The sequence below is a fragment of the Dermacentor variabilis genome, chromosome 2 (genome assembly GCF_050947875.1).
Source record: "Dermacentor variabilis isolate Ectoservices chromosome 2, ASM5094787v1, whole genome shotgun sequence".
NCBI classification, from domain to species: domain Eukaryota; kingdom Metazoa; phylum Arthropoda; class Arachnida; order Ixodida; family Ixodidae; genus Dermacentor; species Dermacentor variabilis.
In genome coordinates, this window is record NC_134569.1 from 130,710,528 (window position 1) to 130,724,718 (window position 14,191).

At 48.7% G+C, this 14,191-nt stretch overlaps 1 protein-coding gene across 1 annotated transcript in view; it reads left to right on the forward strand.

The window, feature by feature from the left end:
- Positions 1 to 240: 240 nt before the first annotated feature.
- Positions 241 to 14,191, forward strand: part of LOC142570446 (uncharacterized) — a 73,644-nt gene continuing 59,693 nt past the window's right edge. The window contains exon 1 of the mRNA XM_075678830.1: positions 241 to 2,775. Within this exon, the coding sequence (XP_075534945.1) occupies positions 703 to 2,775 (2,073 nt within the window). The 5' untranslated portion in view covers positions 241 to 702. The remainder of the gene's footprint in view (positions 2,776 to 14,191) is intronic.

Here is a 14,191-nt window from a genome sequence, read left to right on the forward strand (position 1 = left end):
CATCCCTGTGGGTTGTGGCTTAACAAACGGTTGACTCTGATTGGCAACTGAACCTGTGGGACGGGCCAACGGCCCTACCGCCTTTTTTTTTCTTTGTGTAATTGGGCTATAAAAATCGGGACGACATGCTGTCCCTCAGACTTGGCTGAAATCAGGATTACTGATAGATCAGTGAGGCTCCGTACCATGTACGTTAGACTTGGCTGAAATCAGGATTGCTGACAGACCAGTGAGCCTCCGTACTATGTACGTTAAAACGAGTCTGGGCTCTAACAGTCATTGAGACAGTCGAAGAGTGAGACTTTGTTTCTCAGTTGTTCAAGTTTGTAATGTATTTGTTTTACCTGCCATGTATATAGAAAAGTTTACGTATAAATATTTCTTGTACATCTGATCTGCATCGCTTCCTGTCTGCGTTTGATCAACAACTGCCGATCATCGTCCGAGAAGCTTCAAGTTCCAACGGTGAAGCGAGGACAGAGAACGAACGAAACTTTACTGGCGCAGCCGACAGGATCGGCAAGCCCCACAACGAGCAACGAGCAGCGAGCCAGGCGCAAGGCATCAGAGGGCCACCAGCGAATTCCGCAAGGGTTGCACTTCATCTGGACGAGGACGTCAGGCGGCGCCCCCAGCAGCAACGGGTGAGCGGGATTCCTTGCGTTTTGTCGAGGTTGGCATGGCTGTTGTTCAGTGAGGTTAATGGTGTTCACGCGCAGAACAGCAAATGCGATTGAGGCTAACATAAACATTGATACTGCATCTGAACAAATAGAGGGTCAGAGACGGCAGGAGCTGCAACGCGTCGGAGAGACCGAGTCTGAGACGTCGGATACTGAAATGGATAGTGAGGCGCAAGGCGCTGCGCAGGCTCCGAGCACGACGGATCCAGAAGCCATGGCGGTGAGACGCCTGGAGCTGGAGCTGGAAAAGGCGCGCCTACAGCTAGAGTGCGAGCGCATTGCTCTACGGAGAGTGGAGCTTGAGCAGTCGGGCAGGCCGCCTTCGGTGTCGGAAGGAAGCGATCGGCGCGGTGCCATCACGGATGGAATAGCACAATGTGCTAAAGTGCTTAAGGCATACCGGTTGCCGTGTGACGCTGACGTTCCGATATGGTTTGATGAGGTCGAAAAGTTGTTTGCATCTTTTCAAGTACCAGCACATAGCCGTGTACATTTGATCATGCCTGCGCTGACTGAGCGGGTTCGTTATCTGTTGCGTAGCCTGAATGATGAGGAATGTACGGATTACGAGACTGTAAAGAAGGCGGTACTAGATGAACTTAAGCTCACGCCAGCTGAATACTTGGGGAGGTTTGAAAAGGCATCTAAACGAAAGGAGGAAACTTGGGCTCAGTTCGCGTCCCGAGCTAGAACTTATTTGGCCTATTACCTTCAATCTCGCCATGCAAACACAAAAGAAGCTATGACGGAGCTTATGGTCGCTGACCGTATGAAAGCCAGTCTAAGCTCAGAAGCCCTTGAATATGTTCTTTTGCGGGAGGGCGAAGAGTGGTTTAAGCCAGTGGAGGTGGCGAAAGTGCTGGAGACTTTCGAGCAAGCTAAAGGGAAAGGACGAGCAACTAAGCCAGCCGCAACAGCCTCATTGACGCAGCAAGCAAAACTAGCTAGCCCGCAGAGGACAAATTTAAAATGCCACGTGTGTCATGTACAGGGACACCTAGCCAGAGACTGCCCAAAAGCTTCAAATAAAGAACAACAGGGGAAGGCACCGACTGTGCAAAAACAAAGGGTACAGAAGGTTGCTGTTGTAAGTGAAGAACCTCTACCAGAGCAAGAAAGGGTGCTTAGCGCTAGAGTAGAAATCTTAGCTCAACATGCTAGCTCAGGGAGGTCAAAGCTGGACCTAATCCCTATCATGTGCGGGGATATAGCAACGGAAGCTGTATTGGACACAGGTAGTGAGATAACGGTCGTCCGTAAAAGCATGTTGCCCGTCGTTTTACAGGAGCCATCGGGAACAGTAAGGCTCGAGTCGGCATTCGGAAAGACCATTCGAGCTAACCTAGCTACGCTGCCCGTAGGCATGCATCGCCCGGGCGCTGTGATACAACCGCAGAGGATCGATCTGGTGTGCGCGGTTACAGACGAACTTGCAAAGGGGGTTGACTGCCTGTTGTCAAAGGAAGATTGGGAACTACTACAGGCGCAGGAAAAAGACGAGTTTGGACGAGAAAGTATTCCGCGGGTAGCCAATTCCGTTGGAGTTCGATCAGTCGAAATAGTTGATAGCCCTGAGCCAGACTGCGGCCTAAGTTGTGAAGAAACGACAGACAACATCCCTGTATTGCAAGAGAATAGTTTCATTCAAGATGTCACTGGGATGCCCAGTCAGCGGGAGAAATTTCGAGCTGCTCAGCTTGCCGATGAAAGCCTGAAAAAGGCCTGGAATGATGCGAGAAACGGTAAAGCTGGCATGTTCGTGTCAGATGGACTTTTGTACCATTGGGATTCCTTAGCGGGGGTCAAGGTCAGACAACTGGTCCTACCAGAAGAAAAGCGCAATGAGGTATTGCAGCTCGCGCATGAGTCATTGTGGGGTGGACACTTAGGGCCGAAAAAGACAAAGCTCCGGATAAAGTACAGTTTCTTCTGGCCAGGAATGGAGAAGGAAATCGCTGGGCATTGTCAGACGTGCCACCAGTGTCAAACACGTTCAGATAGCCGTCAGAGCGATAAAGTCCCCATCACGCCGCTTACGCGACCGGAGCATCCATTTCAGGTGGTCAATGTGAACATCATTGGGCCTATTGAGGTGCCATCTGCGAGGGGCCACAAATATGCTTTGTGTCTTGTCGATCTTTGCACGAGATGGCCTGAGGTAGTGCCGCTCCGATCCCTGACAGCAAGGGCCACATGCGAGGCTTTACTGGAGATTTTCAGCCGTACTGGAGTGCCGGAAACTATCTGTTCAGACCAAGGCACGAACTTTAAAGCTCAACTGACACAGCTAATGTTGGAAAAACTGGGTTGCTCACCCAGGTTCTCCACTGCTGAACACCCTGAGAGCAATGGAGTGGTTGAGAGATGGAACAGAGTCCTCAAAAATATGTTGTATCATGTAATGGAGCGGGACCGAAGAAACTGGGACAAGCTCATCCCATTTGTTCTGTGGGCTTATCGCGAAGTGCCGCATGATACTACCGGGGTGGCGCCGTTCAGGCTATTGTACGGTAGAAACCCAAATGGGCCCCTATCAATATTGCAGCAAACTTGGACGGGTGAGATCGCGGTGCCCTCAACTCTGAGAGAGAAACCTGCCAAGTATTTACAGCAGCTGCGGGAGCAACTAGAACTAGCCGCGAGTGTAGCTGAATTGACAAGCACCGAGCGCCAGAGCAAATATGCTGAAGTTTACAATAGGAGGGCACGGACTAAAGAATTTAAGGTCGGGGACCAAGTACTCCTCTTTGACACAGATCGGGCAACCAAGATGGCTGCCAGGTGGTTGGGTCCTTTCACAGTTATTGGGAGAGAGAGAGAACACTCGTATCGCTTGCAAACAAATGACAGAAAGACTTCGGTAGTGCACGCTAACCGACTCAGGCCGTACTACGCTAGAGTGAGTCATGTGGGGGTAGTGTTCGAGGAAGACGGAGAATTTGGTGAGGTGGAATACGCGCCGCAAGCTCTATGCACTTCAGTGAGCGAGCACCCAATAACTGAAGACAAGCTAGCTCATTTGGGTTCAGATGCACGCATGGAAATCGAGGCGGTATTTGAGAAACATCGCTGCGTCTTTGACGGAAAGCCTGGGAGGGCACAAGTAGGGCGGCATCGCATCGAACTGGAGGAAGGATGTAAACCAAAGAGGACGTTTCCTTACAGAGTCCCTGAACTATTAAAGAAAGAGGTTAGTAGGCAAGTGAAAGAGCTTCTTGAGTTGGGCCTGATATATCCGGTGGAGAGCGAATTTGCACACCCGGTTGTGTGTGTTGGTAAGAAGGACGGGTCAGTGCGCATGTGCGTCGATTATAGAACGCTTAATGCCGTGACCAGAGTAGATGCCTTTCCAATGACCAATCCACGGGAGCTGATCTTCAGAGTTGGTCACTCGAATTTTATAACAGTCGTTGATCTGAGGAGAGGATACTGGCAGGTACCGATGGAACCCCAAAGCGAACATCTCACGGCATTCGTGACACATGATGGGCACTACGCATGGAAGGTAATGCCATTTGGGCTGAAAAACTCTGCGGCTACCTTTCAACGGATGGTTAATTCATTGCTGGCTGCACACCAAGCTTATGCGTCAGCATACCTAGATGACATTGCAATCTTTTCAAATACCTGGAAAGAACACCTGCAGCATGTAGACATAGTGCTTAAACTCCTAAGTGATGCTGGGCTGAAAGCCAGCTCTGAAAAATGCCAGGTAGCGCAAACTCATATCCGCTATTTGGGACACATAGTTGGCTCTGGAACTCATGCGCCAGACCCTGAGAAGATAGCTGCCATAGAAGGCCTTGTGCCACCTCACACAAAGAAGGAGTTGCGAAGTCTGTTGGGGCTTTGCGGATATTATCGGGACTATGTCTCAAACTACGCCGACGTGGCTAGCCCGCTTACAGCTTTGACAAGGCGAGGGGTTCCTAATTCAATTCCGTGGTCGGAAGAAGCGCAGTGCGCGTTCGAAAGTCTGAAATTAGCTCTCTGTCAGGCTGTCGCCATGAACACTCCTGAGCCTCATCAGCCGTACTGGCTATTCACTGATGCGTCGGCGACGGCGGCCGGTGCCTGTTTAGCTCAAATGTCAGCGGACGGAAAAGAAAAGCCGATCGCTTTTGCTAGCCATCGCTTTAACCCGACACAGGCGCGCTGGTCGACTATAGAAAGAGAAGCCTTTGCTATTATTTGGGCACTCAAGAAATTTGACTACTGGCTTTTCGGAGCAGTGGTGAATGTTGTCTCTGACCATAACCCATTGTCATATTTGACAACCAGCACCCCGCAGGGGGCCAAGTTAGCAAGATGGGCGCTTTCACTACAGCGCTACAATGTAACGGTGCGTCACCGGAAAGGAACAAGTAACGCCAACGCTGATGCATTGTCAAGGCTCTCGAATCGTTCATGGGAGCCAACCGAGTAAAGAGCAGAAAAGAAAGGATAGACAGAAACAGCCATGCCAGCTACGACAGGCGTGAATGTTCCCCTTCACCCGAAGGACGTGTGCGTGGGACAGTTCAGCCTTGATGGAACTTTCGGTGGTTGTCGTCGTCCCTGTGTGTGAGGGTTATAAGACTGTGGACATACTATGTATATAACCTGCATATGTTACTTTGCTGCTGTTGTGCCGTGCAGTGCGTTGGAGTGTTCCTGTACATACATGAGTGTTTCTTTTGCATGCTCACTGTCATGAATGTGTTGAGCTTTCGCCCTTTTCTTTTATCGCTGTGAGAAAATTGTTTTTTTTTTCGTGGTCCTTTTAGTTCATTTTCCTGTTCCTTACGGGCTCCGCAGCACCCGTGTTGGGCAGCGTATGTCAATTTTCTTTGACGGAACCTTCAGAGCCTAAATTTTACGATACAGCGCCCTTTGGCTCTTGTAGTATAGCTGGGCACATTGTGAGCCCAGTATACTCTTTAGGAGGGACGTGTAAGGTCGCTCTGATTGTTCGGGTTCTTAAGTGTCACGAATCAGCCACGTGCTTTGTGCATAGAGAGGGGGTTCACTTGCCCCCGTGTCAACCGGGCGACAGTTGCTGTGTTATGTGGGGTCACTGGCACCGCGCGGTGTTGGGTGACGCGTCGCGGCAGGTGTCAGGTGGGCGAGTGCCGATTCCGGGAAGTCGGCATTGTGCGCACGGTGTTGGCAGTCCGCCGACGGTCACACGAGTCCACACAGACCAGCCTTGAAAGGGACCGCTGTACAAGGTATTGTGGCTGTGGCTCCCGAGTGCCTGACTAATTGGAGGCGCCGCCGAGGTTAAGAAGGGCTTAGCAACGCTGACCCCGTTCCGCATGCAGTGAGCAGGGACCTAATCTTCTACGCGTCCGGAACGCAATCGCCAGCCTTGTTGTTGGGTGCGGCTGCCGGTGTGGTGTCGAAGGCCAGCTTACAGTGCACGCTGTAGGAATGCGGTGCACACGTAAAGAGTGCATTCGGACGACGGCGTCTTGGAAACGCGCACTCGGAGAACTTTGTCTTGTAGACAATAAGTTTGAAGGACAAGGAGGGCCATCAGTCTCCCACGCGGACAAACTTTGAGTACGGCCGCACTACGTGGTATCGATGCCCCTGCTTCCGAGACATTTGCGGCCTAGACGCCGTTGGGATTTGAAACGGTCTAGCGATAACTTGTTCGGGCCTGGCGTGTTTTGCTGACCCCGTCACTAACTACGGAGAAATGAGAGGGCATCGGAGTTTTAGGGAAGAAGGAAAATTGCTTTGTTTTCCAATATGTTTATTTTGAAGAGTAAGCCCATCCCTGTGGGTTGTGGCTTAACAAACGGTTGACTCTGATTGGCAACTGAACCTGTGGGACGGGCCAACGGCCCTACCGCCTTTTTTTTTCTTTGTGTAATTGGGCTATAAAAATCGGGACGACATGCTGTCCCTCAGACTTGGCTGAAATCAGGATTACTGATAGATCAGTGAGGCTCCGTACCATGTACGTTAGACTTGGCTGAAATCAGGATTGCTGACAGACCAGTGAGCCTCCGTACTATGTACGTTAAAACGAGTCTGGGCTCTAACAGTCATTGAGACAGTCGAAGAGTGAGACTTTGTTTCTCAGTTGTTCAAGTTTGTAATGTATTTGTTTTACCTGCCATGTATATAGAAAAGTTTACGTATAAATATTTCTTGTACATCTGATCTGCATCGCTTCCTGTCTGCGTTTGATCAACAACTGCCGATCATCGTCCGAGAAGCTTCAAGTTCCAACGGTGAAGCGAGGACAGAGAACGAACGAAACTTTACTCTACAGATTTACAGAGCGGAAATAAATATTGTTGAAAGCAGCTTGCTTGTATGAAGAATAGCACATGCGTACGAGAGTTCTTTTTATTACAGCTCCGGGTCAACTTTGCACGCTGCGCTAGTATTCAAAGCTTCGCGACATTTGGAGCCTATAAACTCTTGCTAGTGCACAAAGAAAAACCTAACCTACATACCGATTGTCCCATGTAACTTGAGTCATACCTTAAGGATATTCATTTGCCACTTAGCTGTAGAGAACCAAAGGGATATTGTTCGCCGTCACTTGTAGATACAAAAACAACTTTTTTTTTGCATTCCGCCTTAATACACCATTAGTCCCAAATAATTGATCAACTTCTCAAATATTGTATATAGATGAAAAGTGTCAATGAGCGAATTGTAGGGCAACGTGCAAAACTTCCAATCAAGATTCTGTTTCTCAATACATGGTACATAACAGTGTTCTTCCAAGCAGAGCGTCTCGAACGGCCCGTCGTGCGGCAATTTCGCGTGTATTTGCGGACTTCTTTCGCGTTCGGAAAAACACTTTTATGTAGCACGTATTGAGCACTGGGCGTAGCGCCTCCGCATTGGCGTCGCGCACACAACCGTTAGGGTTAGCAGCAAAGAATGTCAAAATATCGGTTTTCGCTTCTTGAGCTACCGTCGCAGTCCTGTGTCGCTTTCTTGTGAAGCTACCCGCCTCGCAAAGGGTTTCATAGGTCATAAGTATTGTTGACGGACTAGGGCGTCCTCCACAATGCCACATCCGGAATAGCTTGGATGCCTTCCTCTTGTCGCCGTGCGCCGCCCCCAGATCCAAGATCATTTTAGCCTTTTGAACATTCGTGAATGTCTCGACTGTCTTCTCGAAGATAAGGTCACTGTCGCTGTGCCGTTGAGATCTCCAGTTATTATCTGCGCACTGACGCGTCAAGCCAAAATAATTTACGTAATCGACAACAGCATATGCTGGCTGCACAGGTACGCCAAAACGCATTAGATGCACATAGCCTGCGTAAGGTTTGTTTCTGTTGATAAAGGCAACAAAATGAACGTGAGTTCCGGGCGCACCTACTTACAGAACAAGATGAGGGCGCAAAATTCAGTCCCAAGTGCGCTGTTACAGTTTCCTGGCACCATCCCCCCACCACCCCTACGGCTCCGCTACGCTTATCAATGCGTCAGCGGCGTGTTGCCACGATGCGCGGCCATCACATAGCGTGAAGCTCTGTATCGAGCTGCCGCCGCTAGTATAGCCGTGTATCTGTGTCTAGTCGCTTGGGAGCGTTTGAGTAGGGGCGCGCGAGCACGTATCTATTTCGTACTTTGGATGTTTCGCGCGATTTTGCTTTTTCTCAGAAAGATTAACGAGACAAAGCTGAGCACGAAACAAATGCTCGAGTCTGAGGGTACTCGAGGTGCCCTGCAACTTATATGTTTGCGATTCGTAGAATAATTAATATGTTCACTCATTAAAATCAATTAATGAATACTTCGTGATGAAGAAAGTACTGGCTGTAATTACACACGACAGCGCCTAACATGCATTCGGCTCGATTTCTCTAGAGATCTTGGTTTATATTAACGTCTTGTTCCAAGTTAACTGGGACACCTGGTATAATAGACCCCACGCCTCGTGGGCATCAATTTCATGCGAAGCACTTTGCAAGTGGCCGGCTATCTAACATCGTTTGAGGTTCCGCAAAGTGTTACCGGATGGCGCTACATATTAGTGTAGACTTTTCTGTTGACAAGGGTGCCTGAATGGTTTTTCCCTCGCCACCGCTACATAAAGGGTGGGGACAACCGCGTCGTCAGCTTCTGCGTCCGCCATTGCGTGTATCATTCCCTACGGAGATCACTGTCGGCGCGCGCGTATAGCATGTTTTTGTTTTGTTTTTTTGCAACCAAAGGCATTCCGCCCAAAAGAGACTGGTGAGAATACAGATGTCTTGGCTCATAGACTGTTTTCAGGCTCAAACTACATTAAATTAGCTGTCGCAGGATGTCTCCTGTCACTTCAACTTATCACACACCTCGGTGGCCGCACGGCCTGTCAGCCGCTCCGTTTAGCTAGTTTTTATCATTGTGCGCCTGTCACCCATCTTAAACGATTTAAACATACTCTGTTTCACCGCCAATGACACGTACCCTCGTAGTTCTGACAAATCTGGACGGAGGGAGTGTCAAGGTTTGAGATCGCTCTTTTTCGCTTTAAACTGATGGAAAGTGTAAAACTGTGTTCGCATAAGCGAATCTTGAGGGGTCTTTTTGTTTTGTTTTTGTGCGACCATTGAGAACAAAAAAAAATTCTTACGGATCTTTAGAAGGGTAGAGGGGGAAATAAAGTAATAACCACGTGGCTACTCTGATAGACCTCCTGCATTTTTAAACTTCCCTTATATATAAAAGCACCCGATCGAATCAGCAGTGAACAATCACTGACGCACTCCGCCTCAGCGACGCTGTGTTTTGTATCGCTCCTACAATCTCCTCCTTGCGGAAATCAGAGCTTTTAATCAGCTCAAAGATCAGAAGGCTTCTCTTATTTGTGCGTGTGATATTCTAGCATGAATAAGGGCGATCTCTATGAGCACAAAATTATGTAATAAAACTATCAAACGTACTAAAAGAAAAAAAAACTACCAATGCACACAATAAAAAACCAGTCTAGTTTTCTCAGTCACTGGAGGCTCACTCCGGCACACGTTTTGCTTCCATGTTCCTTGACGCCGACCGCACAAACGGGGTGCAAATGTATGCGAAGCCTCAGCCTGGCATAACTGGAGATCAGGAGCTTCTCAACAGACTCGCTGTGCTCGTGCAGGTCTTCACGCAAGGGAGCACCATTTTCCTCACATACTCAGTCACAGCCTTCAAAGGGGACCTCAAGTGAAGCAAGCTCTCAATTCAACTTATGATGCCCCTGAAATTCTCTTCGCGTGATTTCGGTATCAGCAAAAGATTCTCACTTCGATATGTAAGGTTGCCACCTTCACGTCTGTATTCTTTAAGAGTCAAATGCGCGTGCTCGCTGTCCCCTGAGTCTAACAAGGCGGTGTTGCACTGTGGGCATCCTGCAACAACTGGCAGCATCCTTATTAAAAGAAAACCACCGAAGTTGAGTGCATTGCTGCATTCATTTCTTTCAAGCTCTTCAACGAATAAAATTTCAAACTCATCGATGACATTGACCTCCACTTCTCCGCGCTCTTGTTGCTTTCGGACAGCATTGTTGGGGAGGTATTGCGTGTCATCGACTTCGTAGTTATTTGTTCCTGGTGTGTGAAGAAACTGGATGACGCACACAAGCTTCAGGACGCACTTCAAATTATAAGCGTGCGGAACAGTCTTCCTGCATGATGTGCACCACTGAAAACAAATTTTCGAAACAGTTTCGTAAAATTGTGCTTGTGAGGAAAAAGTCATATCCTTCACTGCGCAAGGGAATGTCCTGCAGACGAAGAACAATTATTGTTCCTATCAGAACACCTGTCTGTGAAAGCTTCCACTGCGCCATGCTTCCCATGTTCATTCCTTGACAGGTTTCAAATGCTAAGTTCAGCAACTCGATTGCTTCGTAATATGTCTTGATGCCTCGAAGGCGGAGAGCAACTAATGGGTTGCGCGAAAACATCAGGGTGCACCAGCTGAATACCAACTCCAAAACCATGCTGTTATCTCTTCTTCCAGCTGTATAGCTTTTTCCTTGATGAGGTACCGAATAGTGACAGGAGCTTTTCTAAAGAAGCGGACAGCAACTCCCGCTTCCATTTTGGTGAAGTGGCCTCGCGCAATGTGCAACTCTGGGAGCTTTGGGACAACTTTCAACTCTTGATCGGCATCGTGCTGTATCACAGCGCGCACGTGGTCCACTTTCGCTTCTTATGATGGGAGGTTGTGCAGGCAGACAGTTTCATCACTGATAATGAAAACTTCTTGTGTGAGTAACTGTGACTTGATATTCTTTAGCACGTGTGCAGCATCTGCGGTGAGAAAGAGTTCTTTGCATTCTAGGAAGGGGAGTAACTGAGCCCACGGTACTAGAATTGCTGTGGCTGGAGAATCCGAGCTCGCGCCACATAGCCCGATTCGAAGACCCCATCTCAGAAGTTACGACGTGGATTCTGAGAGAAATGTCAGCGTGGTCCTTGAGGACACGACCCTCTACATTATTTCCGGTGAAGTGGCAGGCGACGACTTGTTTCCAACTCGTATCGAGACCTCCTACCTGAAAGCATACCTGTTTTACATACCTATAAGAATGCGTAAAAAGCATTCGACCGGAAAAGAACATGTCTCACGATACTCACACTGCATACGGACGACGACTTGGTAGGCTGTGACGATGTGGTGAATAAAAATAATATCCAGAAATGCTCTGACCTTCTAACGGCCGTGTTCTGCGGCACCACGTGCTTAGCGATCGCGAGAAAATGCTTAGAAGCGAAGCGTTTACGGCACCGAGGAACTGACGTCGAGGAGTTACGTGCACACCTTATCAACACGTAAAAGGTGATATGTCGCGCGCCTAGGCGACAAGCCGTCACAACTAGGCATGCGCCATGGTAGCAGTGCAAACATTATCACTCTGTGGTTGTGCTTAAAAGCGCCAGCATTCAAGCTGGCGCGCTTTCATTCCTGTAACATAGAACCGGGCAGTTCGCCCACCATTGTTAAGTTGATGGCTAAATAAAGCCGTATTGTTTTCGGTCCACCATTGCGTTGTCCTTCCGTCAGTCGCGACAAAAGGTATTCGACGGGAACAGAACATATGCCGTTATGCTCACACTGCGTACGCACGACGAGTTCGTAGGCTGCTACTTGTCCCGCTTATTCTTCACAATCCACTGCAGTTTTCTCTTGGGCTCTGTCGAGAAACGGTGAAGCGTCCAATCATTTCTTGAATTATTGATGCACATGGGCACGTAGAAGTCAGTCATTTCACTGAAAAATGGAGCGACCAAGCAGCCGCAGCTCCTTCCTCACTCCTGTCGCCTTGAGGAGTGGGATCTGCTTTGGCAGCGGCCATCGGGAAGAATCGGTCGTGGTGGCGAGTACCCCTTAAAAGTATGTTCCCACCCACCGCGGAGCGGCGGCGAGGGAAGAATCATTAAGGCACCCTAGTTTAGACTAGCAATTGTGCGCGGGAAGCGAGTGTTTGTGTGACGACAGCGGCAAAGGGAGGACACGATGACTACGACGATTGCTTAATTACGACGGCAATGACGACGATGGCTTGCTGACGACTTGTGCATGGTATTTAAGCAAGCAAACTTTACAATCTGTTCTTCTACGACAAGGGCCGATCCCAAAAATAGTGTCTTGAGTAAACTGGGCCGAATCCGAAGAAGGTGCATTGTCACATATCACACAAAGCACTAGCTAGCGGCCGCGAGGGCACGTTGTGGCGTAGACTGGCGCACTCTCGCACGAGGGAAGAAAATTGCGGGTATGTGACGCTTTGCACGTGCCTACCATCTCAAATGGCTAGCTGACATGTTTGAACGGGTTAGTTGAGGTGACTTTTCCCTTCTGTCGCATACGCATCTGTGGCAAAATGATAAAAGATTTATGCCCTTGCACTCGGACACGCTGTTTAAGTCCATCATCGATGATGTAGCTCTTTTATTGAAGATGCCCAAAACAAGACTTGACAGAAACCTACCTATCGAACAGTACCTGGCAAGAGAAAAAGAGTGCTTTGCATTAAAAGACAAGCACTCCATCACCTGAGTGGGTATTTAACCACCAGTCTTTATTCCACTTATTCACCTAGCTAAAAAAGATGTGTGTGTAGGGTGGGGGGGGGGAGGTATTCATTATTCCTCACTTGCAAACCTTAATGCCGTACGTTGTTTGCCATCGCCGCAGCTACCACTCGTTCGCTGATTGATATAATTAGCATAAGTGGGGGGTGGCCGGACTCCTGTCAGTCAGAAAACGCGCTTACGGATTAGTTTTGCCAGTACGCGTCGTCGATCAACAGCCGGCATAGCCGCTCAGTCACGGCAGTAAATCGGCACCTTGTTTTACAGGCTGGTATTTATCTACATTTTCGCGTTGAATATTGTTATCGCGAGCTAACTGGAATATTGGCACACCTTCTAGGTTGGTTTGAGACCCGCTGTTGTCACGAGATGAGAAATATAAAGGCCTTTCTCCATGATATGGTAAGCGTAATATTACAACTAGCTTCTATTCTCTCAATTTCTTTATAGTTGATAATATTTTCCTTCGCGAAGATGCGAAGAAAACGTTACAGTAACTAAAGAAGATCATAGTTCGACCTGCGCATGTGTTTTGTCTAGAGGGGCTCTACCTAAACAAAACAACTGTGCAGAAATGGTCGAAGACGAATATTTATGCCCGGCTTGCCGTCGACAGGCGTTCACCACACTCATCTACCACATACAATGCTGCCTTTCTTTGGTATTCTCCTTCGCGACCCGCCGGGCTTGCTTAGTGGCTTTGGAAATGCGCTGCTAAGCAAGAAGTCGCGGAATCAAATCCCGGCCGCCGCGGTCGCATTTCAATGGAGGCGAAATGAAAAAAACTGTTGTGGACAGCGTGCATTGGCTTGCCCGTTGAAGAACCCCAATTGGTCAAAATTATCCGGAGTCCCACACTATGACGTGCCTCGTGATCATATCACGGTTTCGGCACGTAAAACTTAAGAGGTTATATATATTATATATTCACTTTAGCGTAGCGTTAGAGGAAATGGCTTGACAGGAGATGCGCCGCTGACAACGGCGACGAAAGGGCCCGGCCAACAGTCTATAGCCGCCCAACCGCAACCATCGGCCCAGGTGGTGGAGAAGCGCGACACAGTTCCACCATCGACTATAGCATCTCGATCTTCAGCCGCTACATAGCTAATGAAGGCAATGTGGCGCAATGTAAAATGATATACGGGAAGAAAAAGTAGACGGCAGAAAGAGCTCCAGAGTTCCCGCTAATTTTATTGCATGTACAACACACAAATATACATGCTCGCCAAAGACGCGCACACGACGATTGCGCAGCACCGAAAAAAATTCACATTCAATTTCGTAAAGAGAAATGGAAGGAAGACTGGTAGAGCCATCCCGTTTCTTTGCAATTTGATAGTCTTCGAGCACCTCTCGCATCAACGCCTCCTTGCTCCCTCCTAACGTGTAATCAAACAGCGATTTAATTATGGGGTTTTACGTGCCAAAACGCCTTTCTGATTATAAGGCATGCCATAGTGGAGGACTCCTGAA